Source organism: Meles meles, chromosome 3 (assembly GCF_922984935.1).
Source record: "Meles meles chromosome 3, mMelMel3.1 paternal haplotype, whole genome shotgun sequence".
NCBI lineage: Eukaryota > Metazoa > Chordata > Mammalia > Carnivora > Mustelidae > Meles > Meles meles.
Genome location: NC_060068.1, coordinates 133899790 through 133924594, shown reverse-complemented (window position 1 = coordinate 133924594; position 24805 = coordinate 133899790). Strand labels below are relative to the sequence as shown.

Sequence of the window (24805 nt, the reverse complement as noted above, 5' to 3'; positions counted from 1 at the left end):
CAAACCTGACACAGAAAAAAAAATTTTCTGGGGCACCTGGGTGGCTCAGTCAGTTAAGTGTCTTCTTTTGGCTCAGGTCATGATCCTGGAGTTCTGGGATGGAGCCAGCCTTGGACTTCTGCTCAGTGGGGAGCCTACTTCTCCCTCTCCCTCTGTGTGCGCACGCTCTCTCTCTCTCTCATATAAATAAATAAATCTTTTTTTTTTAAGTTTCTGTTGATTCAAAGTCAATCTTTGAATGAAAGTTTCTTCTGAATAGAAATCCCTCTAGGTTTTTTTGCAGATCGGAACAGGGTTTCATGCGAGACAAAAAGCATTCTGTCCTGTTGAACAGTGAAACTGACCTCTCAACTTTTGGGTTTCTAGTGGCATATTTAAACTCACCTCACCAAGTAGATTAAATTATAAAAAAATAACTTTTACAATGCAGGAAATATTTGGAGTCTTGATCTTTATCAATTTCCTGATTTTTATTTTTTACCTTTTAAGTTTTCCTTAATGGCAACATCGGCATTCAGAAAACAAAACACATTTGATAGAAATCCTTTGTCTTCCCCTTTTAAATTATTTAGTAACATTGGGTAGCTAAGAAATTGTCTCTGCTCCTCTAAAACTCCCTATGCTAATTGTGGACAGCAAATTAGTAATTATAACTGATTATACAAAGCAGGAAAGGACTCAACGAATGCCAGGGAGCAAAGCGTGCAATTAGAAGGCCCAGCTTTAGACATCTTCACTCGGAATCTCTGTGAAGAATGAAGAAGAAAGCTCTGTACCAAAATTGAAGGGGACCAGTTTTCTGATGGCGTCCTAGGGGATTTGGATAAAGCTCAAGCAATTTGAAGTGTACCCTCAGGTTGTACTCAGCAGAATTCCTGACCTCTGCCACATCCTATCTATCATAAGCCTTTATCAGGAGAAGATGCCAAATCACAAGCCATTTGGTGGCTTATAATTGCCTTGACATTGACAGCAGATGGACATACATCATCCTGTCTGCTAAAAAGGGAGTGAGTGTTTCAAATGGAAGAAGATTGACTCTAAAAGCAAATTTAAAGAAACACGAAAAGGAAGCTAAACCAATACTAAACAGAAAGGAGTATCAAAATAAAATGAAAGCTTAAATACAAATCAAAAGAAACAATAATGTGTGATTTCTAAGCATACTCTTTAGAGCCTACTAGAAATATTGAAGACTCAAGAGTTGAAAGAAAAGAAAAGATGAACGAACTTAGAACAGCTTATGGGAACTAAGAACTGGTTTTAGGTGGAATATGAAATATTGTGGTTGGTTACAAATACAGAATTAAGTAATACCAAACCACAAAGACAGAAAGATCTTCTCAGCCTCGATTCTTTTGCTTACATCAAGAGGGAATTGTCAGGGCTAGTCTATCTTCAACTTCTCTTTAACGCCTCTGAACCTCCCTTTAAAATGGACAAACAGAGCAGGCTATAGGCTCTGAGCCTTTGGCAGACAATAACATCTACTCAAATTTAATTACGCTGTTTTTATTATATTTATTTTTGTGGTTACCCTCTATTTACGGCAAGTGAACTGGTTTCCATTTGTAATCGACCTATAAATTATTTTTTTAATTTACATTTTTTAAAACCAAGTCAACTTAAAAACAAGCATTAGATAAATTATTGAGTGGAAAACAAAAACAAAAAACAGAGAAATCAGTAGTGGGTCCAATATGGTTGAGCAAAAATCTTTCAAGGGGTCCTGAAATGACTTTAGTTGAGAAAACATTAGCGTGAAATCATAAGCTGTTAAAGCTAGAGGGGACTAGAAGCCAGCAAGCCTAATTCCCTCATTTTACAGGCAGAGACCAAGACTCAGGGAGGGCAGGGTTTGCCAAGAACTGCCCTGGGCTTTTGTAATGGCAGAGACAAGCTTTCATGTAAGCCTGTTGCCTCCTCCTCCACTGCTTTGCCATTATTTAACTTGTAGTCTTCTCAAAAGCTCTCTGTGCTGGAATTGGCGACGTGTGTCCGGTCCACAATAGTGTCAAAGTTTAAGGAGGCAGGCCACAGAGGAATTTGTATTTACTGACATAGCGAAGACGTGAGCAACCTGCGAAACTACAGTGACATCTAGTGGTTTTTCTTGATAGTGCAACTCCAGATGCAACCCTTGGTTTAAGCAAGTTTCTCGTTAAAAAGGAAACATTTTATAGAGCATCCCTGTCTGGGTTTGCGTCCTCATGAACAGATTTAATAGGAATACAGCATAGGTGAAGTCGTGCCCTTCTTATGCATCATGTCAAGAGGCACGAGCTTCTCATTGTCCATCACTGATGATGTTCATTTTGACTGCTCGGCTAAGAGGCTATCTCCCAGTTATTGCCCTTTCCTTTCTAACTAATAAGTGATTTGTGGGGCAATATTTTAGGGCTACGTAAATATCTTTTTCTTCTTCAAACTTTCTGCCACCAGTTTTTGTATCCTTTGACATTTCTCGCCTGAGTTCTTCATTATGGTAATGGTTGCCAATTGGGACTTCTCCAGTTCTGTCACGCTGTTCTACGTTTTATTAGTTATCATTTTACTGAAAGAAAAGCTTTTCCCATCTCTTATTTATTTATGTTTGTAAGTATTTATTCATGTAGAGTCATGAATTCTTACACATTATTATACTCTACATAATAGATTACACATACAGATATCCAGTGTGGCTACCATAATTAGAGAAGATATATATAATTTCTTCAGACTCCCAACCATGTCCTCTCTTGCCTCTACTTCTCTGCTCTTTTTCTTTTCATTTGAAGACCTCTTCCCAGTAGATGATAGTGTGCAAGAATTCATGAGCATATTCATGTATGTATCTTATAGTAGACATTATATGTAAAATATTATGTGGAGTATGGATTATGTATTCATGCATAGGTTATAGACTATAATCTATATAATATAAGTCTGTATATAGGACTATATAATCAATAGATTATAGATTATGTACCGGTTTATACTATAAATTTTTATCCCTATTGCTATTTATTCTATTCAAAAATATAAACATCACAAAATTCAAAAAGTATGAGGAATTGTTCCATTTTAAGAGATGTGACTATTCGGTCCAATGCATAATCCTGGATTAGATTCTGCACAGGGTGTGGGGAAAGGAGCTGTAAACAGCTATAAAGGACATTAATGTGGCGCAGTGGGTTGAACATCAGACTCTTGGTTTCTGCTCTGGTCATGATCTCAGGGTCATGAGAGGGCCCCCCCCGGGGGCTTGGCACTCAGCATGGAGTCTGCCGAAGTTTCTTTCTCTACCTCTCCCAGTGCTTGTTCTCTCTCTCTCTCTCTAAAATGAATCAACATGGGTGCCTGGGTGGCTCAGTGGGTTAAAGCCTCTGCCTTCGGCTCAGGTCATGATCCCAGGGTCCTGGGATCGAGCCCCACATCAGGCTCTCTGCTCCGTGGGGAGCCTGCCTCCCCCTCTCTCTCTGCCTGCCTGTCTGCCTACTTGTGATTTCTGTCTGTCAAATAAATAAATAAAATCTTTTAAAAAAAAATTAAAATAAAATGAATCAACAAATTTTTTTAAAAAGACATTAATGGGATAATTGATGAACTTTAAGTCAACCTGTGAATTGGATACTGTTGACTAAATATTACTACTATGCTGGTGTTAGATTTCCTCTTTTGATCATTTTACCCTGGTTACATAAGAAAATGTTCTTGTCTTAGAAAATGCACACTAAAATATTCAGGGATAAGCAGGATTATGTCTGCAGCTTATTCTTAATTGGTTCAAAAATAATGTGTGTGTGTTGAAAGAGAAAACGATAAGCCCACGTGGCAAAACGGTAACAACGATGAATCCCAGTGAAGGGTACTGAGAGGTTCTTTGAACTCTTCCAGCAACTTTCCTGTTAAGTTTGAAATTACATCCAAAAAAAGGGGAAATAAAGTTTTATGAGATTTTAAATGTTTTATTTATTGAAAAACAAATGAAACAGGGGCAAAGCAAATCAGTAAATCCTCACCTAGAGGCTTGAGAATTTCAAAGTCTCAGCTACGAAGTTTCTTTCCACCGCTGCATACAGTTTGAGGTAAAACACCACTTTTTTTCATTAGGGAATTATCACGCTAGTCAAAGAAATCTATTCTAAATTACTTGTTTAAATTCTCCAGATGTCTGGAGAGTTCCTCAAAGGCTCAGATACTTTTATAAAACCTCACACATTTAATACCATCACGTACGAAGGCCTCTTACCCAGGTTGGGTTCTGGCATTGAACCAACCAGCTGTGATTACCCTTAATTTGGAATAGAAGAATCTATGAAACTGAACATACACGGATATTTCAATATTTTTCTGAAGTGAGCAGAAGAAATAGGAAGAATCCTAGGTGGGGATTCAGAGATCTAAGAATTATCCCCAGCTCAGCTGTCAGCTGCTTGTGGCCTCGGACAAGCTGAAAAGTGGGCTCTCTTTAAAATAAGGCAAGGGCTCTAGATCTCTTGAAGGCTGGTTTATTTCTAAAATTCTACGGTTCTTTAATTCTGTACGTTTGGAGGGGAGGAGGAAACCCTGAAAATGTGAAACTGAAAATATAAATAGTTTCAGACATTTCTGGGTGGCTAACCAACCACAGTGGTTGGTAGACGAGGTCAGGTCTCATGCGCACCTGTACCGACGTGCCCGCCAGGCTTTGCCGCTTGGCTGTGGGAACCCTGTGTGCTGCTGGAGTCCTCACCCATAAATGTTCCCCAGAGCCACACATCTCGATGCGTATTTCTTCTTTCAGAAACTTCATCCATAAAAGCAGTGATTCTGAAAACAAGAAACTGCCCCCCTCACCACCAAAACTGCAGGAATATTTGCCCTAGATCAAAGGCCCTCACATCTTGATGGATCAGAATGTCTGCAAAATTTCTAAAAAGAGCAAGTACTCGGGCTCCATCCCAAACGTACCCAGTCAGAATCTATGGGGCTGGGCCGAGGCATCTGTAGTTTTCACAAGCTTCCCGCCACATTCCCGTGACTAGTAATGAGGGAGGAACATGGGCCCAGGTCCATGCAATCGTGCGGTGGAAACACAAACATCAAGTGAGACCCAACTGCAAATACATTCAAATGAGACACTTGATCGCTGATTTTTTTTTAATGATGATTATCATTAAAGAAAAATGAAAATACAGATTCTACACTTTCACAAGTGAACGTCAAATTTATCTGCAGTGTTCCAGGTTCTCTCCTATTTTTTGTTCTGATCCATACAAAATATTTGTACTCTAGAATGTCATTAAATGAGAAGGCCTACTAGCCAATAATCTGAGCTGTCATCTCCTACCTGGACAGAAGTCTGATGATAATAATCTAATTTCTAGGGGCAGGTAGTGGTGGGAAAGGGGCCTGGAGTGAATGGGGAAGCCACGTGACCCACTTCTGCTCCTGCCAACTGTTGCCAGTCAGGAAGGGGTAACCTTGTGCAGCCAGCTCTTCCGATTTTCCAAGAAAAGCCAGAAATTGGATTTGTATGTACAGGCTAGCAATTTTTAAATGATTGGCAACTAATTCAAATGTGTTTTTTTTTTTTAAAGTCACTTAAAAAGTGCACCTTTGAGGGCGCCTGGGTGGCTCAGTGGGTTAAAGCCTCTGCCTTCGGCTCAGGTCATGATCCCAGGGTCCTGGGATTGAGCCCCGCATCAGGCTCTCTGCTCAGCAGGGAGCCTGCTTCCTCCTCTCTCTCTGCCTGCCTCTCTGCCTACTTGTGATCTCTGTCAAATAAATAAATTAAATCTTTTTCTTTTTTAAAGTGCACCTTTGAAGCCAAACAATAAAACCAAGAAAAAATTCAGCCCAGATTGCACCTGAATGCCCCAGGTTTGTAATCTCTATTCTAGAAAGCTCTGAGTTCTGTATCTGAATTCAGTTGGGTAATCAAAAACCAGTCACAGAAATGACCTCATCTCACTGGCATGTAGTGTTACGCTCTCTGCCCCTAGAAGTAACAGAGTTCTCTGCCATTCTTAAACTCTGGCGTTTGTACAAGGAGTCACACATAAAGTTCATTTCTTCACAGGTATTTAGAAAGTTGCTGCTCTGTCCCAGGCACTGGAAACATCATAGTAACCTGAAACTTTGCTACATTTAATATCTGACACAGAACATTAAAAAAAAAAAAATGAAGCTTATCACTCAGTCTGTGGTAAAGATTAAAAATACAGATAAGCAAAATCTTAAGGGCAAAATGATACCTCAGAGATCATTTTGCCAGATGAAGTTGAAGCCCAGAAAAACAAAGTCCGACCAAGGATCACACAGCTCATACAGGGATAAAAATTATAGCCCAGAGCTCTAGCTTTTAGTCAAGCCTCATTTCATCTCTTCTGTGCCCATCTTCCTAAATCCAAGGGGCCCAGTAAATGACTGTCAGAGGAAACTAGCAGCTCAGTGCCACTCAGAGAGATGACTTCAGTTTGGCAAATTCTTAGTCAGAAAGTAATAGAATATTCCATCTAGAATTGACACAGAATTTCTTCTAGATTCATATGGGTTATTATTTCCTGCTGGTCAGAAGCCATTTTCTTTTACCTTAGAACATATAAAACAACAGAAAAGCAAGGCATTACTTATATCTATTAAGGATAGAAAGAAAAACTAAGGGTCAAACAGCCAACGTTCATAAAAAATAGATTAGAAGAACAACACCATGAGTTTTAGTAAGAGCAAGGAAAATGGATAGGACACTAGAAGTGTGGTTAATAGCAGTGTTTACTCAGTCTTTCCTAGGAATGCCTGATTTTGCTCTGAACCATACTGCAACCGAATGTCAGATCTGCTGGAGAAAGAAGTATTTTGCTGAGTGGCCACAAGAATAATTAGTTCTGTAATCTGCTCCTAGTATTTTTTATTATATTCCAAACAAGCATTATCTAGCAAATGCAACTTTTAGTCATAGCATTCTATACGTCCAAAGTTGGGAGAAACAGGTGTACTTTAATGGACGAATTACAGAATTGTTTGGAATGTGCTTGAATTTCAGAACCAGAACAACAGGCATCAGACTTTAAAAATAGAAGCAAAAATGACTCCTGTGTGAGAGGGCATGTACTTGTCAACAAAGGAGAGTTCTGTTTGAAACGACTAATTCCAAAAGTGAAATTATGGATGATTTTTACTCTTTTTAAATATTTTTATTTCCTTGGGGCATCAGATGGCTCAGTCAGTTAAGCGTCTGCCTTTGGCTCAGGTCATGATCCCAGGGTCCTGACATCAAGCCCTGCATTGGGCTCTCTGCTCAGTGGGGAGCCTGCTTCTCCCCCTGCCTCTCCTCCTGCTCATGCTCTCTCTCTCAAATAACTAAAATCTTAAAAAAAAAAAATACTTTGCTTTCTAAATCATAAGTAGTGTTAAAAATGAGGAAAATGTATTTTTAAAAACTAGGATTTAAAAAAATAATTGAAACCCAGTAATTCTTACCTTCAACCTGCCATGATTCTAAAATGATTTTTTTTTTTAATGAAAGCCAGAGTAGAAACAACTAGAGTATAAAACTTATTTTCTTAAAGGTGTTTTTCCCAAAACTTCGAATATTCAAGTTATTAATCTTTAAATCTCTGTAAGTCTCTTGTCCCATTACTTGAGCCGTAGGACAAAAGGCCTCCCTTTTAAACTTGAAAACTACAAAACTTTCCTTCTCCACTAAGCAATTAAATTCACAATTTGACATAACGTCAAAACCTTTAGGGAAAGCAGAATGTCTCTGATGTCAAGTGTTCATGAAAACATGGCATACTTCAGAGACAAACACGGGAACCTTAATGAGGGGATCTCAGAGCCTCGTGTTTGGGCCAGTGTTTGAAAATCAGACCTCTTGAGACACACTGTGCCAATAGTATGGCTTAGATCCCTGGAACAAGTTTTTTTGTTTGTTTTTGTTTTTTTGTTTGTTTTATTTTTAAAGATTTTATTTATTTGACAGAGAGAGAGATCACAAGCAGGCAGAGGCAGGCAGAGAAAGAGGGGGAAGCAGGCTCCCCGCTGAGCAGAAAGCCCAATGCGGGGCTCCATCCCAGGACTCTGACTGAGATCATGGCCTGTGTCGAAGGCAGAGGCTTTAACCCACTGAGCCACCCAGATACCCCTGGAACAAGTTTTACAACATGAAAACACCACAAAGTGGAATTGCATGTTAATAACTGGTATGACTCTTCAGACTGTTGAGTACTAAATTTGAGGTCAAAGTTTGTAAGGTGATAAATAGCCTTTTAAGAGAAAACTGGTTATGAGTGAATATATGTACCCGTGGTCTGAAAAACGGTGGAAATCAGTAAGTGGACACAAAATGGGCACCCCCCCCCCCTGCAAAAAGGATGTAATATATTCTCACTTAAATTCTATCAAGTGGAATGGAAGAGAAATCTAACTTTTTTTCTCTTCAGTAGTAGAGATGGTTAAACTTTTCTGTTAAGTCAAAAGTCTGTAAGTTGTAAACTACTCCAAAAATGATCAAGAAACAAATCTGAGGGCGCCTGGGTGGCTCAGAGGTTAAAGCCTCTGCCTTCAGCTCAGGTCATGATCTCAGGATCCTGGGATCAAGACCGGCATCAGGCTCTCTGCTCATCAGGGAGCCTGCTTCCCCCCACCCTCTCTCTGCCTACTTGTGATCTCTGTCAAGTAAGTAAATAAAAATCTTAAAAAAAAAAAAAAAAGGAAACAAATTTGAAATACAGATGGCGTTACACAGTGGCACAATCCCAGCATACCGAAGCAAGCAGTAAATGAAGTCAGAGGTTCCCAGTGTACTTCGAACAGGTGTGCTCCCAAAGTTTGAATACCATGCAAGGAAGATTAGGTGTTGTTTCAGCCATGGTGTGGTGGGTCTCAGCACTGCTCACGTGCTCTCTGTCCAAGCCCCAGAGGGAGATCCAACTTCTGCAGCCTCCTGTGCTGGTGAGTCCACAGTTCAGGCTGTGGGGGGGATGAGCGGAAGGGGCAGGTGTCCAGCGAATTGCCAGCCCTTCGTCTTAGCCATGACCATGAGGAAGCTTCAACAGTGGCTGTTCCAGCAGCCTCCTTCTAAATGTCTGCCCCGCATAGGTCACCCCGCCAACTCCGCAGTAACGTAGGCAGGGTGCGTGAGACAGAAACTTTGGATGCTTTAAAGCCACTTGAGATTTGGAGGGGCGTTGTTACTACATAATATAGCTCTCCTGAATGAAACAAAAGGATACCTACACTGAACAGAATGCTTTGTCCACCAGGACTGCTGAACGGAGAAGCCACATGGCTTGGTAAGTAGAGCTGGCATCTCCATGCTAGGAGGAGGTAAAAATCGTATTAAATGTCAAACCAATGCCAAAGAAGTCTCTACTTACAGTTGACTACTTTCCCTGTGGTCTGTACGAACAGAATCCTTTGGTCGGAAGTGTAAACAATTTTTTAAAATGGCCAAGTTCAGGGGCATCTGGGTGGCTCAGTGGGTTAACGCCTCTGCCTTCGGCTCGGGCCATGGGTCCTGGGATCGAGCCCCGCATCTCTGCTCATCTCTGCTGAGCAGAGAGCCTGCTTCCCCCTCTCTGCCTGCCTCTCTGCCTACTTGTGATCTCTGTCAAATAAATAAATAAAATCTTAAAAAGAAAATGGTCAAGTTCACTATGCCATAAATGATTTCAATTTTAACTGTATTTTTTTTCCTTCAAAGAACCAAGAACTTTCACTTTTGAACGTGCACCTTTTGCTTGAAGGATAAAAACGAGTTTTAAATCAGAGATCACTGCCAGCCTACCACTAGAGGGGGCCATCTGCCAACGACAGTGAGCCACTTCAGCGAGGCGGAGGGAGAAATGCATTCTAGTCCAGACGCTTCTTTTCCATTTTCCAAACATCCAACTGCTGGTATCACCCAGGAAGCTTTGACAAGCACATTCTCAGAAACCAAAGCCCGAGTCAATAGGTCTGAAGTCAGGTTCAGATATGTATAATTCTTAAAAATTTGTGGAGTATAGTTGACACACAATGTTGTGTTCGTTTCCGGTGTGCACCAGTGATTCCACAAATCTGTATGTTCTGCGGTGCGCACCACACAATACTACAACAGTACTCTCGACTGTATTCCCTGTGCTGTATACCTTTCGTCCCTGTGATTTATTCATTCCCTAACCAGAAGTCTGTACCTCCCACTCCCCTTCCCCTACTTGGCCCTTCTCCCTATCTCCCCCTGGTCTGGCAACCATCAGTTCTCTCAATTTTTAAGTTTGATTCTGCTTTTGTTTGCTTATTCGTGTTTTGTTTTTGAGATTCCACAGGAGTGAAATCATATGGCATGTCTTTCTCAGTCTGACTGATTTCACTTAGCATAATACCCTCTAGGTCCATCCATGAAATGTGTACTTTAAAAAAAAAAAAAAAAAAAAAAACTCCCCAAATGCTTCTAATGCAAAGCTAGGTTTGCTTCCACTGGTAAAGATTTCAAAGAGCTGGTCATTTTCAATCAAAACGTTTTGCCATCTGCAGGGCATTTGTGACAGGGAAATAGATATAAGAAACCTGGCTAGATAAAAACAAAACCTCCTAAGAACAGAATTTCAAACACTTTCCAATAATAATCATCACGGGAACAAAACACAGTTATCTTCAAATTTAAATTTATTAAGACATTCAGCTATGTCTGTCAGTCTACATCCAAATTTGCTACTAAAAATAAAATAAAGTCACATCCCACATTAGGAATATCGAGTCTGAAAAACACTTTTTGAGCCAAGCCTATTGTATAAATAAATGACTAGTTTCTTTTCATATCAAAATTCCCATAAAAAATTACAGTCCCCCCTCCCCAGTTCTACCTGTAGCCATGATGAATGTAAAAATTTAAATATGACACAAACTTGTCAAAGAAAAGGTGCAAAGTCTATGAACAGCTTTAAAAGTGGCATTTGCAGAGTGTGATCATACAGTTATGTACTCATTCCCCAAGTGCAAATATTGCCATAATTTAACACTGTTTTGATTCAGTTGCAAGAATTAAACATTACACAGGGTTGAAAAGTACACTTCGGGCCTTTATCAGTGCCCTAAAACCCCTCCCACTTTGGTCACCTACACTAACGTGGACCCCAAAGTGTTCATTAGAGTTTTAGTTTACTTCACACAGCCAACACAGTATACAATATATTAACAAAAGTTCCATATACATCAAAATATTGAAGACTCCATCATAAAGTTCAAGAGTCTCAGATTACATGAATGCACCCGCAAGGCCCAGTGCCCACCCACCCCCTCCCTTAAAGCACATACGAAGTATGAGCGTGCTTCAATCTTGGAATACAATCAATGCTCTTATGTCTTTGATTTCATTTCTGTGCTGTACAAAACTCAATTATCACCTGACTGAGCTCCAATTAACTGAGGGAAAGGGGGGTGGTGAAAAGGGCTGGTCACTACTCATACTTTGTAGGAAGAATGATTCTGTCCCATTTGACAAGTTAAATGTCAGTTCCGCTTCTGCCTGCTTCTTCCCATGCTGTCTTCATGCTCTTTATCCTTCCTTTAGCCCCTTGCAAGCACTCAAATCTGATTTTATGTATCCCTTACAAATCAGGGGCAGTTTCTGAAGTTGCTGAGGTTGAGTTTTCTTGGCAGACCTCTACAAAATACCAGCATGGGTATATAATTAGCATACATTGCAATTTTCTCCCACAATGTCAAGGGGATGAAAGCAAGCAGTCTCCACTGAGAGTACTTCCTGGATCAGACCCTTGGAATGTCATGTTTCCTGCCTCATCATCTCATACATTCATTCCTCAAATCTGAGCTCAAATTTCATAGTGAGTTAACTTCTCCAGAGTATCAAAGCATTATTTCTGCTTCTTTTCTTCTAGGCTGACCTCAACAGGACATGCTTCATCTTTCGCACTAAAAGGATATTCCTTAGGATCGCAAGTCCCTTCCTGGCTATCTGATCTAGTGGCAATGCACTCATTATTGTCCCTGGAACCTTCTTGCATCCCAGTCCCTGGAGGATGCTCTTGATTTGCAGGTTCAGTTCCTTCCTGAAGCATGTTTTGCTCAACTCCAGCATGAGGTTGCGGAACCAGCTCAGCTCCTAACCCTGGAAGCTGGGAGGAGTTTTTGAGGTGGCAGTGGCACAGAGGGCAGGTCTCCTGGACATACAGCCACTTCTTGAGGCAGCCTGCATGGAAGAAATGACTGCAAGGTGTGATCACAGCAGATTTCATGTCCTAGAAGGGAGGGAAAGATACCTCAATAAATGCCCATTATCTAAAATTTTTGCTGCTAATCCCAAAAGTTCTAGTTCCAACATTTCTTTCCCACAATTCCCCATAGAAAAGGTATAACACAGATTTTAGAATAAAACTCATTTTAGATTATAGTGATAATCCTCCTGCCTTCAGAGACACTTTTACACCAACAATGCAAGAACCACTGGCTAAGCAGTTTAAAAAAAAAGAAGTAAAAATCAAAAATGAGAAAGAAACGAACTTCTTAACTGGCTTCTGTCTTCATATGGAACATGAGCATCACATAACTACTGCAGTGTGATCGCTGGGTTTCCCCCCGCATGGCATGAGCGTAATTAGAACCTAAGAAAATCTGATGAAGACAGGACTTCCCACAGTTATGCTTCAACACAGCTAAATAGATTATTCCATGATGAAATTACTGGCAAGGAGACAAAATCAGCCACATAACACCAGGGTATTGGCAAGGAAGTGTCAATTTCATTAAGGACAATGTATGTAATGCAGTCTTCAAGATAGGGTCGGTATAAGCCACAGCTTCTCGATTTGTATCACAATCACCCGGAGTGCTTGCTAACCAGGCATATTCTTGGGCCCCCCAAGACCTACAGAATTGGAATAGCTAAAGACAGCATTCACAAATCTACAGTTACAGCAAGCCACCCATGTAAGTTTTAGGCACACTCAAGTTTGAAAACCACCGGGTTAAGAAGTGGTTTACTTTGCATTGTTTCTTGCAGAATATATATTTGGGGAGGGAAGGCTGAGGACATGATTTGTTAGGAATATACATTTAGTGACTCAACCATTAATTTTGTTTAAAGTCCCAAAACAAGGAGTTGTAGTTGTCACAGAAATTCCTTGCCAAGAACTGGTAACACCTGGGAGTCAACTTTTAAGCAGAAAGCCATTCAAGGAAAAGCAGCCAGCTGGGAAGTTAAGCGATTTGACTTTCGTTTTCTGTGTCATATCAGCAGGTAGTTCTAGCACCTCAAAAAAAGTGATGTGGCAACAGGAAGTACAAAAAGGAGACTCTTAAATCCCGGAATTGGAATATTTAGACATCAGCTGCTGAAGCCCATGTGCCCTGTCTTTGACGTGCTCTGTCCCACATACAACAATGCTACCAAGCACAAAGGAAGCAAAACTAAGACAATGGCCACTTCACTTGGGGGGAACCTACAATAGTCCTTACTCCCCCCGATACAAAAACAACTTGGAAGACATTACTTTGTGAGTGCTCAAAGGTATGTTCTATTAAGAATAAAAAGTGGTAGTTGCATCTTATTCTTAGACTAAATTCTTGTGCTAGGTAGCCTTAAACACACACACCAATATATACATACTCCCATCTAAACTGTAAAGCAGCCTTGGGTAAGGACCATTCCCTCATACTCACTGACGCTATCTCATTTTATTCCACCAGCCTACACTCTTTAAGAGTGATTTTAAAGAATTTCTGTTGTTGCCCTTATTCTATCCATACTTCCAACAGCACAATTTAGCTATAACAAGCTGCTCCTCAACCACACCCCTGCCCAAGTTAGTGGTGACGATAAACTGTAGGCCTATTTTTTGCAGTGGTATTTCCAAAATCATTTCAATACTACCTTTCAATTTTAACAGAAGGCAAACGTCAGCTCTTCATAACACACACACCAAAGGTGCCAGGAAGGCCAACTACAATGGCATATGGATTAGCTGACTCTATCATACCCTCCAGCTCCCGCTTCCAGACACAAAGGCTTGTATCCATCTCAGGTAGCCATCAACCTACAGGTAAACGTATACTCTCCCTACCTATGTTAAGTAAATGAATACTTCTTCCCCACCCTGGAAATACCAGAAGGAAAAGTGTCAGAATCCTGGCACACCACTTTTCAGAAGTTGCTGACTCCTGAACGATCGTATATATTTGATAGGATGTATATATGTGTGTGTGCGTGTGTTTTTGGGAGTAAATATAAAATACACCTGACCTGTTTTTCCTTTATTTATTGGTGAGCAATGTTGAAAATAACAATAAATTAGAACTTGAGGGACTAAATTAAAAACTTAACTCAGAAATAAAATGGAAATAATCTATCAGGTCTTTAATAATTTCTGAGACCAATTTTTTTTAACCAAGGAAATAATTCTGCCTACAAATTTAACTTAAATTTGGTTAATGTGGTTAAAGTCCCAGGCGATACACCAAACCACCCAAATGGATTCCTACTGTGTGAGTTACCTGATAACAGATGGCACATATATCATTGTGCTTCTCCAGCTGCTCTTTTGTAGCAATGGGTAATGATTTAATCTTATTCACAGCATCCCTTCGGAGAAGAAAGCTCTTCCACCCCAGCTGTGCCCGAAGCCACACATTATAATAGGAATGGATAAAGATGATCATTGAGCCCATTACGGTCCATTCTCCAAAGATGGTCTCTGAGACACCATAGGCCACCACACAGAGGGCCACAAGAAACTCCAGAAGGCGGTAAGTGCCATTCACATAGTAGATGACATCATCCATGTTTTCCACTGGCTCTTTTCGGAATTCCTCAACCATAAATAAGACATAAATAAAAAGTGTTCCCAAAACCTGTAAAATACATGTATTTTAAAACAGAGTATGACCACTAAGAAAGCCTTTTCATAGACTTTAAGCAATAACATTCCTAATAGTTTTAGGATGCCATATTTAATATCAGAGGAACCCATGGTATAATTAAAATGTGGGTAATCTCAGTAATCCAGGTATTTGATACCAAAAAGCCGTATCTTGAGATGTAACTTTCTTAAAATAATTCTGACTAGTTATCACTTTTCTGACTCACCCTTTCCTTTCATTCCCCAGAGATCATCAAAACCTATTAAAATTCTCTTTACATTTTCCTAATCCTGTAGTCAACTTTCAAAGACCTTTTATCTCTACAAGTAACAATGAATAAATCTTTGTTGCCAGTGTTATGCTTTCTTTTACTTCTTACTGATCAGGCAGCAAAGATCCACTTTCAAGTTACAATCAGCTTATTATTTCCAGGGCAATATTATCTGTTGTGTGTATCTATGTGCATATTACACATGTCACATATTCACATAAATCATGAAACTAAGGATATTTTTGAGTGGGTATTTACTCAAAAAATGTGCTCCAGACAAGCTATAAAATCTTTTAATATTTTATAGTTACTTTCAATTTAAGCTTTACATGATGGCTCTATCATTTTAAACATTTGCAAAGTTTAATTACCTCAATTAAAAAAAAACCCACAGTGACGCAGATAGGTGTGATATTTTAATAACCTACTATCTATGTTCATATCAGTGTAATGTTATTCTGATAAGTAAGGTAGGAAGTAATCACCTAAACAGGTCACTTATAATCATTCATCTTGAAAAAGTTTAATTCCTTTTCTGGAAGGAAAAATAAAAAAATTCAATTATTATATAAAGTAATATTCCTAGGCTTACCTGAAGAGAGGTGAGAATGCTGCTAGAAATAATGATAAGCAGCCAAAAATCCATGTGGAAAAACTGGCAAATCATGTAAGCCATGTAAGCAGGGAACACTAGCAAAAATAAACAAAGGCTCACAGCACGGAAGTGTTTCCATAAACTCCTAGAGAAACAAAAACAGTTCTTTAAAGCACCTGTCACCCAGGACCACAACAATCATGTTAGCAACTGATAAGTCTTGGGCCATGCTGACATTTCCCAAATGCTTTACTAAGCATCCTTCTCCTTACCAGTCATTATACTAGGTTTTAGGACAGGCGTCATAGGCCTGGTATTTCAAAGCCACCTGAGTCACCTTTTCTCTCCACTTAGTCAAAATTCCCAAGCACCATTAGTTCTTCTTCTTCTTCTTCTTTTTTTTTTTAATAGTTAGCTTTTAGTTCCATTTTCATTCCTACAAATTTCAAAGTGATTTCAAGCTTTTGGAGCATGAACCCTTCACAATAATGTGTGATCTTAAGTCATGAGACATCTTCCTCCCACCTATTGCACTGTGATGGAAATCTCTGCTACTCTAAGCACAGTATTACTAAGAGGAATGGTTCTCCAACAGCTATATTAATCCTCACATCTGTCAGGGCTGGGGGCGGAAAAACTATGAACCACTGTGTTTTAGGACCTACTAGTTGGTCTTCCTCCCCTAGTTCCAAATCTATCCTGGACACTGCCTGCCTGATTAATCTTCCTAAAGCTCGACTAGCATTAATATTGTCAATGCCTTCTCTAAACTTCCTAGCCTCACATCTGAACTCCTCAACTCCCATTTTTCTGGTCCAAACTTGTCAATACCTATTCCTCACCATAAACAAAGATGGTTAATTAACTGTACTCCCAGAAAAACACAAGCACTCTTACATCCCACTAGAAATGCCTCTGTCCCACGCTCTCTTGTGCTAAACCCCTTAAGGTAGCTCAAGCTGAACAAATCAGGTAACATGAATCCCTTCTCCAGGAATCACTAATCCTCTAAGAATTTTTAACACTGGTACCAGCAATCATACACTAAAATTGTAGTCTTGTTTTAATGATATAGATATTTATATGTTGTATGCCCAAACATTTTTATTTGTACTTTATTATCTAGTTATTATCTATCTAAATAGTTATTATCTAAATAATACATATGTACATATACATAAAAATATCTTATCACCCAAATTTACACTTTAAAAAAAAGAACAATAACTCCTTCCTCACACAGCTCAGCTTTTAAGCTCAACTTGTTTGAAGGGGCAAATAAAAGTTGAAAATTTATTTCTGCTTGATATTTTTCAAATTATTTTCCATCTAATGCCATCTATTACTACTTTTTCTTTTTTTTAAACCTACCTATCTATCCACCCAAATGCAAAGCCCTATGATATAAGCAGTACAAAAGTGATCATGGTTATATCAAGGGGAGTACTATATATGTAAGTAAAATATAACTTCATATACATAGCTTAATGTATATATATACTTTATATATATAGTTTAGTGTGTGCCTTAATATATTATATGTATGCTTTTTACATAAATTAAGACTTTATGCTTTTAAGACACCCAACAAATCAAGAGACTTCTCAGACTTAGATTTCAGTTTCTGATTCCACTTGAACCCTACTTGTCAACAGTGGAACACATATAAAGAAGAAGCCCCAGTTATGGCAAAAGAAGAAGGAACATAATTTTTTTCATTTGTGTACCTCTTCACACATCAAAATATTCTAATAAATCATTCCTTAAAAACACCTCAATTTAAGACAGATTAAAGTATACCAAGTTCTAAAAGATACAAAAATAAAACCCTTCCCTAACAAGTGCCTTAAGCAGAAATTTGAAAAAGCTTTCCATACACCGGAAAAAAGGTAAATTCCACCCCCTTTAAGTTTACTTATAGTTACTTTATGAAGATAGAGGGCTGCCACAAAGTATTTTAAAAAAAGGTAATAGATATTTCCATTTCCTGGGTAAATAAAAGCCAAAGGTAGGGTAATTTTTTAACACAGGGATCACAAATCTAGAGAGAAATCACTGTGAACCCAAAACAGATTTCCTCTCTCTCAAAACACAAAACTCAATTACAATCTATGTAAACTGAATAACAAAGACTTAAAATTATTACTGACTTCCTATAAAACATGAACATTTACTCATTTAATCATTGAGGAAATGCAGATTTCAACCAAATTGTTTAAGAGTTCATGGCTGCAAAAAAATTAATGTTTTAATTAAATATCACTATATGTGATCTCAAACCTATGCAGTCTGAAGGAGATTTTTTTAAAAGTGGCATAAGGAAAATAACCACACACAGAGTTAAATGCTAGACTGTATGGGACTTTCTATAATTAGTAATTCAGGGAAGAATTATTATTATGGTAAAAATTAAAGCTAGGTACTTTGGAACTGTTTTACACCTTTTCTTGCAAACATTTTCTACCTTCCAAAGATATGGGACAAACATAAACTTGCTGGTAGTTCTCTCTGAGATTCAAAACATAAAAAGTTCTATTTTATTTTTTTAAAGAAAGGCAGGCAGGCAGGAATTACTGTAACAGTAGTTATATTTTATTAGATGTTAAATTATAAATCATTTTCTTAAACAAGCTAATTTGCCTTAAAGCTTTAAATATAATTTTCAAAATTAAGCTATGATCCATTTATATAAAATAGGAATATATTTACATATAGACACAATGTGTATTTTTAATTACACAGAGAAGCATGAACACCATTATCCCAAGAGTTATAATTTATGTCTAATTTTGGCCTAACTGTGAATACACACACACACACATATATATATATTTGTATACACACACACACAGGTGTGTATATTATATACACAGATATACTTACATCCTTATTTAAGCAGTTAAAATTGCATTAAAATCTAATTTAAAATTAAATATAAAATGAATAGCAGAAAACACTGAAATCTTATCTCATTAATAAGCACCATAAAATAAAAAAAATCTTGTATTCACCCAATCCATTTTTTTAAAAAAGATTGTCATTTGAAAATCTACTATGTAATCTGAGTAAGTAGACCATTATCCTAAAATTCCTTGTTAAAAACTGAATAAAATTTACAGATAAAGGCAACAATTATCTCTATGGCTAAAACTGAGACATCTTTTTAGGTTAAACACTGGAAATTACATCTAGTCCAAGCTATTCCAGACATGTGAAGCATTTTTCCCTCTAATAATTATTTCTTAAATGACAGAAGCAGTGTTATTATGAACTATCAACATTATCTAATTATTTCTCTAATTTGAGAATTAAGATACTTTTCATTTCCTTTCTCAATCCCTAGTACTCTGAATTAGTCATAATCCTTGATTCAGGAAGCATTGTCACCATTGGTCTGTGGGTGTCCCTCTTTCTACTGAGCTAGTAATCTAATTAGCTATCTTAAATATTGTAACAAGCCTTCACAAACCCGTCTCCCCATACAAAAGTGAGGGCCTGGAAAATTAACCACAATTAACCATAGAGCAGGCCTGCCTATTCCACATCCTGCCTCCCTGTACCCATTGAAAGCATTAACTTGAATCCGTGTTCTTTACTCTCTTGCTTGCTTTCCTTTTTATAGTTTTATTAATTTGCACGTATTCCTAAAGGGTAAATTTTTAACATAAAAATAACATTCTACACTGTCACCTTTTGGGATTTATTTTTTAACTTTATAATGCTATGACTTAGGCCTATTGTTTTCTGTGTCACTGTATTTCTAACATTCCACAGTGACTATTACCACATTTACTCACCCACTTTCCTAATTGTCATTTGGCTTGTTCCTGGATTTTGCTACTGTGAATTGTGCTCTGAACATTCTTCTGTATGTCCTTACTGAACATGTGCAAGAATGTCTTGAGTATATATGTAGGAGGAGAGAATGGCCACACTATTTCCAAAGTGATTACGCCACTTGATACTCCCACCAGAAAGCAGGGATACTGTGTCATCTAGACCTTTTTCCACTCTAATCAGCTGACTTTCCTTTCTCTCTCCCTTCTTCCTTCCTTCCTTGCCAATCCCACAGGTTTAAAACAGCACCTCAGCATGGTCACTGAACCTTTCTTCATTTTCAGGCGTCTCCTCTTTCATTAAAAACCTAAAGATAAAAATGTATTTCATCCATTTCTCTTGCTCATTTGAGCTGTTTGTATATTGATACCAGTTGCAAATACTATGTACATCTTCTCCCAGTTTGTGAAGTTAACTTTAGGTCTAAAAAGTTACTAATTGCAATCATTAAATTTACCACTCTTCCCTTTCATAGTCACAGCCCTTCTTAATACTTAGTCTCACTCTTCCACAGCAATCAGTTTAAGAAACTGTTTTCTACTTGCAAGTCCGTAATATATTAGCCTACATGAGATTTAATTTTTTGTTTTTGACATTTTAGGTTTCTAACATTCCAGGGCTGATTCTTTGTTTAATGGTGTGAGATAGGAAACCATTCCATCCGTTTCCAAATAGAAACCATTTTTTCCAGCAACATTATGGAAGAGTACCACCTGTCCTACTCATTGGACATGCCACCCCTATCATATACCAAAGTCCAACATATATGGGTCTGTTAGGGAGCTCTCTGCTCCAGTGCTCAAGCTGTCTATACTCCAGCTAATACTAAAAATTTGCATAGTACCTCCTACTATGAGTGAAATAAAACTTTATCTTTCTCAAGTCGTCTGTCTGATTTCAAAACAGGGATTATACTAGCCTCAAAGAATGAGTTAAGTAGTATTCTTTTTATTGTCTGGAAGGGTGTATTTCAAATAGGGATAATCTGCTCCTTCAAAGTTTGGAACTTGCTTGTAATACCATCTGGGTTGAGAGGTTTGCCATTTACTTCCACTTCTTTAACAGCTACAGAACTATTCAAGTGTTTAAATTCTTTAGTCAGTTCTAGTAAGTTACATTTTCTCATACTCTTCCTTTTCACTTGTTTTTTTTTTTTTTTTTTTTTCTTTTCACTTGTTTAAAAAAAGTACTGGCATATAGCTGTTGATAGTACTCTCTTATTCACCGCAGGCAATGGTAGAGAGAAGAACCTAACCCTAACAATTCAATCCCTTTTCATGCTTTCATAGCCAAGAGCTGCTCTGGCTTAGGCTAATGCTGCAGGGGACACCAACACCACTGACATCAATGCAAAATAACCACTGCCGACCCATACACAGGGCTTCTCCCTTCCCTTCTAAACTTCCTCTCCCTTTGACCTTGAAGGAAAAAGCCAGTAATGCAGCTACTTCAATATCCTGGTGGGAATGAGAACTTGATTTACTGGTTCTTATGGTAGTGGAACTATGTATTTCTTTCTCTTTTCTAATACTTCTATAGTATTATATTAGTCTTATCAGTATATGCTAAATTAATTTGTATAAGTAATACTACTAAATGATACTTCCAGAAATGACAAAATAGTGTTCTACTTAGGTCAAAACAATCCATTTAAATGGCTATTTAACCGAGCTCACAGCTGAGTTCAACAATTGAAATGCTTCTACTGAGATACCTTAAACCTCAAAACGAAACCTCAAGTAACTATAATTAAAATGATTATCTGAAACAAATCAAAGAGCTCTGAGCTTACTGAAATTAAATTGATTCTTGCAGCCACCATTTGAGAAAAATTTCAGAATGGTCAGCAAGTGGGATATGGGGATACAAAGACAAATCTGATGAACTATAATTAAAATGTTAATTTGAAATGTTTTGAAAAATCTGCTGTCAAAAATTTATCTCCCAAAAGATCGCCTGTTCCCTTACTCATAAAACATTACTGAAGAAGCAATAAATTCAGGTATTTCAAAACTCAGCAGAATGGAATACCAACAGACGCTGGAAAGAAACAACGGTGCTAAATTTTTAGTAATTTGTTACAGAATGCCCTTGTAGAAGCTACAGTAAGCCTAATTCTATCTTAAGGAGCTAAATAATGACTTTTTTTTTTTTTTAAAGATTTATTTACTTGACACAGAGACAAAGAGATCACAAGTAGGCAGAGAGGCAGGCAGAGAGAGAAGGGGAAGCAGGCTCCCTGCCAAGCAGAGAGCCCAATGCAGGACTCGATCCCAGTACCCTGAGATCATGACCTGAGCCGAAGGCCGAGGCTTAACCCACTAAGCCATCCAGGTGCCCCTAAATAATGACTTTTATTCCTTAAGAGAACTTCTGTAATATGGCATGAACATGAATGCAGCTATTAGTATCGCCTGATCCCGTAAGGTGTCAAGAATTCCCATTAAAACCTCAGTAAGTTAAAACTGTCTAAAGGCCATCCAATGAGGCCGTTATTCCACAAATGCTTATCTTTATGACTGCCCAAGAGCCTTTATTTCTCTCTCCTTCTCTGTTCTCTCAATGCTTTCTCTGCTTTAGCATTACACAGAACAAAAATCTATTATTTACTATATTTCCTGGACTAAATTTGATCCTCTCCATTCTTCATTTTAAAACTGAACAAATATAAAAAGCATTAAATTTCTTGTAATTAAATTACAAGTTGACTTGTAATTGGCCTTTGATGTTATTTCTAACTATAAGACTCTTGAAAGAAAAAAACAGAAAAGTCAAAACACATAGAGAAAATAAAAAGGTAAACTTGTCACCTTAAGCTAATACCAATTATTCATTCATTTTCTGTCTCTAAACATTATCTAAACCTTCAGACAACAAACTCATATAAATATTATAAAAATTTCTTTTAGGAAGTTTCTTACTTGTCTCTAGATGCTCCCAGCGCCAAAACAATAGGATCTGCAATTTCTAACATAGACTGCAGAATAGAAGCTACGACAATGAAAAGGATAATACTGAGTAGGAACGCTCGGTGAACAACCTGTAGTTCTATCAGACCAGTCTGCACTGCCAGGATTAACAGCGTAACTCCTTCTGTCATGCCCCTAGAAAAAGCATATGTTTTCAGAAAAGCAATCAGTCAGAATCTCATTTCATTCCAAGAAAAAATAATTCAAAGACTTACACTGTTGTTACATATTTGTGATCTGGTCTGACTTAGACAACAAACCTCATCAGAATATTAACTTTTATAGAATACCGATATAATAGTAATACATAGTCATAATACACCATTTTATGCATGCAAAACGTAACAGCTATTATTTAAGCATACAATGAAGAGATAAAAAGCAACTTTTTTTTTAAGGATTTTATTTATTTGACAGACAGAGATCAGAGGTAGGCAGGGAGAGGCAGAGAGAGAGGAAAGGAAGCAGGCTCCCTGCTGAGCAGAGAGCCCGATGCGGGGCTCGATCCCAGGACCCTGAGATCATGACCTGAGCCGAAGGCAGAGGCTTTAACCCACTGAGCCACCCAGGCGTCCCTAAAAACCAACTTATAAGATAAATAAGTGTTCTAACCAGGCTTTGCTAATGAGCCAGATATTCTCCCATTCTTAGATATTCACTGAATTACACATATTTGTATGAGCTATATCCTGATTATAAAAAATAAAATCACAGGTGAACATCTTCATAGTCTTGGAGTAGAAAGGTCTCTTTATGCAGACTATAAACTTTTCTGAAATTCAGTTTCCAAATGGAAAATATGTACAAAATCCTAAGATCTTTTTTATCTTAATGACTTGATTAACAAAGAACTCTCACAAATAAACAAGCAAAGGCTAAAGTCCAGTTTTTCAAAACCACAAATGAGTAAATATATCAAAGTTTGATGACCCAACCACCAACAAGGAATTATGAGAAAAAAATGGGGAGACTAATATTGAGATAAAACAGATAAAACCATTTTGGAGAAAAACTCGCTAATAAATTTTAAAATGTATATACCCTTCAATTCAATAATCTTACTGGTAATAATTTACCCTATGGATGTACTACAAAAAATTTAAATGTAAGAGAAAATATAGTGAATAACAGAACACGTTATATGGTATCACAAGAATACAACTGGCAAAATCCTAACTCTGAAAAACTAAACAGGACAATCTGGTGTCTTCAACAAATAAAATGAAAGGGAAAAAATACAGACACGACAGGGACCTAAATATTAAAAGAGACTTAAAAAATATTAACCAACTGCAATATGGCCCTTATTTAGATCTGAAGTTGACCAAACAAAATGTTTAAAAAAAAAAAAAGAGGGGGGGAATATGAACACAACTGGGAAGCCAATGTCGAGGAATTCTTCTCTTACTGGGAATGAATGTGCTATTATAGTTATGCTTTTTCAAATGAGATTGAAATATTTATGGGTAAAATGATATTATATCTGGGATCTGCACCAAGGGCAGCTGGGGATTATGGAGGGGACAAAGTAAGTGCAGTAGACAGGGGCATGCATGACAGAAAACTGGCTGTTACTATCTGGAGATGGATCACAGGTATATGAAGGTTCACTTTACTATTCTCTCAACCTTGTTAATTTGAAAGTCTCCTAATTAAGGGTAAAAAAAAAAAAGAAATACATTCATATTTTGAAGTATTGTGAAATACTATGACTTCATCAAAAAGAATGAGATGTCTTTGTGTTGATATAAAAAAAATCCAAAACATATTTAAGTGAAAAACTTAGGGGTTGAACTGTGTATAGTATGTGGAAATGAAACAAAAACAAGAGTAGCAAAAATATATATGCATACTTTTCCCCGTAAAAAATTTAAAAATAACCATTATAAGCTGTTACCTTTAGGGAGAGGAAATGGCAAGCAGGGGGAAAAAAAGGGAGTTGTCACTTCCCATTTCATATTTTCTGAATGGTGTGAATTTTATGAGCTTATACATGAATTATTTTTCTTTCCTACCCTTCTCCCTCTTTTGCTATTATAAAGGTGTTAGCTGGACTAGCAGGAAGATTATGAAGCTTAGGTTTTTTTTCTCTTCTGTCATAAAAAAAAAAAAAATGTTTCCTCTAATTTACAAGGTACTCACCATCTACTAAATCTTTTTTTTTTTTTTTTTAAGATTTTATTCATTTATTTGACAGAGAGAGATCACAAGTAGGCAGAAAGGCAGGCAGAGAGAGAGAGAGGAAGAAGCAGACTCCCTGCCAAGCAAAGAGCCCGATGAGGGACTCGATCCCAGGACCCTGAGATCATGACC

At 37.8% G+C, this 24805-nt stretch overlaps 1 protein-coding gene across 3 annotated transcripts in view; it reads right to left on the bottom strand.

Annotated features, from left to right (window-relative positions):
- Window positions 1-10599: 10599 nt before the first annotated feature.
- The window catches only part of RNF145 (ring finger protein 145), a 57148-nt gene continuing 42942 nt past the window's right edge, over window positions 10600-24805 (bottom strand). For all 3 annotated transcript variants that reach the window (XM_045998881.1, XM_045998879.1, XM_045998880.1), the window contains exons 9-12: window positions 22445-22627; window positions 15684-15831; window positions 14455-14811; window positions 10600-12203 (exon numbers count right to left, since the gene is read on the bottom strand). In XM_045998881.1, coding sequence (XP_045854837.1) covers window positions 11820-12203; window positions 14455-14811; window positions 15684-15831; window positions 22445-22627 — 1072 coding nt within the window. In that variant the 3' untranslated portion in view covers window positions 10600-11819. The remainder of the gene's footprint in view (window positions 12204-14454; window positions 14812-15683; window positions 15832-22444; window positions 22628-24805) is intronic.